General features: G+C 50.3%; 1 protein-coding gene across 1 annotated transcript; it reads left to right on the top strand.

Annotated features, from left to right (window-relative positions):
• Positions 1-304: 304 nt before the first annotated feature.
• Positions 305-817, top strand: DQ04_18761000 (putative calcium/potassium channel (CAKC); the record flags this gene model as incomplete). The annotated part of the gene is made up of 1 exon (XM_009317747.1): positions 305-817. One exon carries the CDS (start codon positions 305-307, stop codon positions 815-817), a length of 513 nt encoding a protein of 170 aa, XP_009316022.1.
• Positions 818-1,722: the final 905 nt, after the last annotated feature.

The raw sequence follows: 1,722 nt of genomic DNA, 5'->3' as shown, positions 1-1,722 counted from the left end.
GGCCGAGACGGAAGGGGCGCAGGTGGGCTCTCTTGTCTCAGCTGCCTTGGATGTTTTCCATGTGTTGCGCTCCATCCGCCAGACATATTCTCAGAATGACATTGTTCTGTTGACACAGGATACCTCATTCTCCGTGTACTTTGAACGTTACTGGAACAGTCTGAGAGGCGCAATTCCTGTGAGGCATGTGGAGGGCTGCGGGTTAAATGAAAATGATCTGCGGCGGTGCAATGTGAAGAATAGTGCTGGCATCCTCATATTTATCTCAGGGGAGATCAGCAGCGTATCCACCAGCGGGCTATCCATGCTCGTTGACCTCTGGCTCGCTTCCATACTTCCCTTGTCGCACAACATTCCTGTTATGGTGGAACTCGACAGTCTGCAGCATATTTCCCTCTTCCCGCCCTACGCAGAAGACGATTTCCTTCGCCAAAAGGCCGAGGTCGATATTGTGTTTGAGCCGAACTATATCATTGGCAACGCCCTTAGCAGGCATATGCTGTTTCCTTTGGTGCACCGCACATATTTTGTGGAGGAATTCCTTGACATCATGGACATGCTCGTGAGCGGTAGGGATGATGAGACGCCATCGTTAGGACGACTTCCACTTGCTCTTACAACGGGAGTGGTGGAGACGTACGATGATGTTGTGAGCTACTGCCTCAGCCTGTGCTATCTGCCCATTGGCCTGCACCGCCGTATTGCTGACACACGGAACTTATCCCTTCATGGACAACGCTTTGTGCTGACGAATCCACCACGAAACCTCCCAGTCGACCGTAAGGGCGACGCCGTATTCTACCTGCTACCCACTTGACATATTTTTCACCTTTCTGCATGTGTGGCTGGATACAGCTGACTTGCTACCTGCCTCATTGCGATTTGGGAGAAGGCGCAATCGACAAGGGATACGCCACCACTGCGGTGCACAGCATTGTCCTCCTCAGGAAGAGTTACTGGGGACGAATGCTGGAGACCCGTTGGGATCCAAAAAATGTGAATCAATTCCCGTGTGATTCTCCTTGCAGCGGTGGACTGCGCATGTCAGAGCAGCAATGGGCGTCTGATGCCTAACTGTCTTAACGAGGTCGAACAGGAGAGGGGGTGTGAAAAAGAACTTGCTGACTGCTTTTTCACGCTTTGTATGACGCCTCTGTGCTGTTTGATGCCATCTTGTGGGTCTCATTCTCTTATTTGCAACGCACTGCATAGGCCCATCAGTGGGTGGGCAACCATCACTCTCTTTCGGTGTAGCAAGTGCATGTGTCTGCATTTTGTGGGCATTCCACATAAATAAGACTCGAGAGATTCCATTCTCCACGTCCTACATTATCGTTTCACCACAAATAGATGTTAGCGCACATAAAAAACGCCACCCAATAGGAATATGTGTATACATTTTACGCTTCTATCTTGCTTGTGTTGTTTCCCTCAGTTACCGAGTTTCGTTCTGTTTGCTCCTCTCTCCCTTTTGATGACGGTGCTGAGAGAGTACTCTTGTGGCATATATTCCGTCGTAGGTGGCGCCTGCCGCGGACCTACATCCGGAAATGATTGTGAGTTCGCTGAGAAATGAAGCCGTGTTGTTTCCCCTCAGAAGTGGAGCGCAGTGATGCTGTATGTATTCTCTCCATGTTGTATTACCTAAACGAAGTGGGGATAGAGTAGACGTCTAGGGTTGTTGTTGGTGGCCGTGGTGGGGCAATGCATGTACCACGCGTA

This window comes from Trypanosoma grayi (genome assembly GCF_000691245.1).
Source record: "Trypanosoma grayi strain ANR4 Tgr_1876_V1, whole genome shotgun sequence".
In the NCBI taxonomy this organism is placed as follows: domain Eukaryota; phylum Euglenozoa; class Kinetoplastea; order Trypanosomatida; family Trypanosomatidae; genus Trypanosoma; species Trypanosoma grayi.
This window is presented reverse-complemented; position numbering and strand designations above follow the sequence as displayed.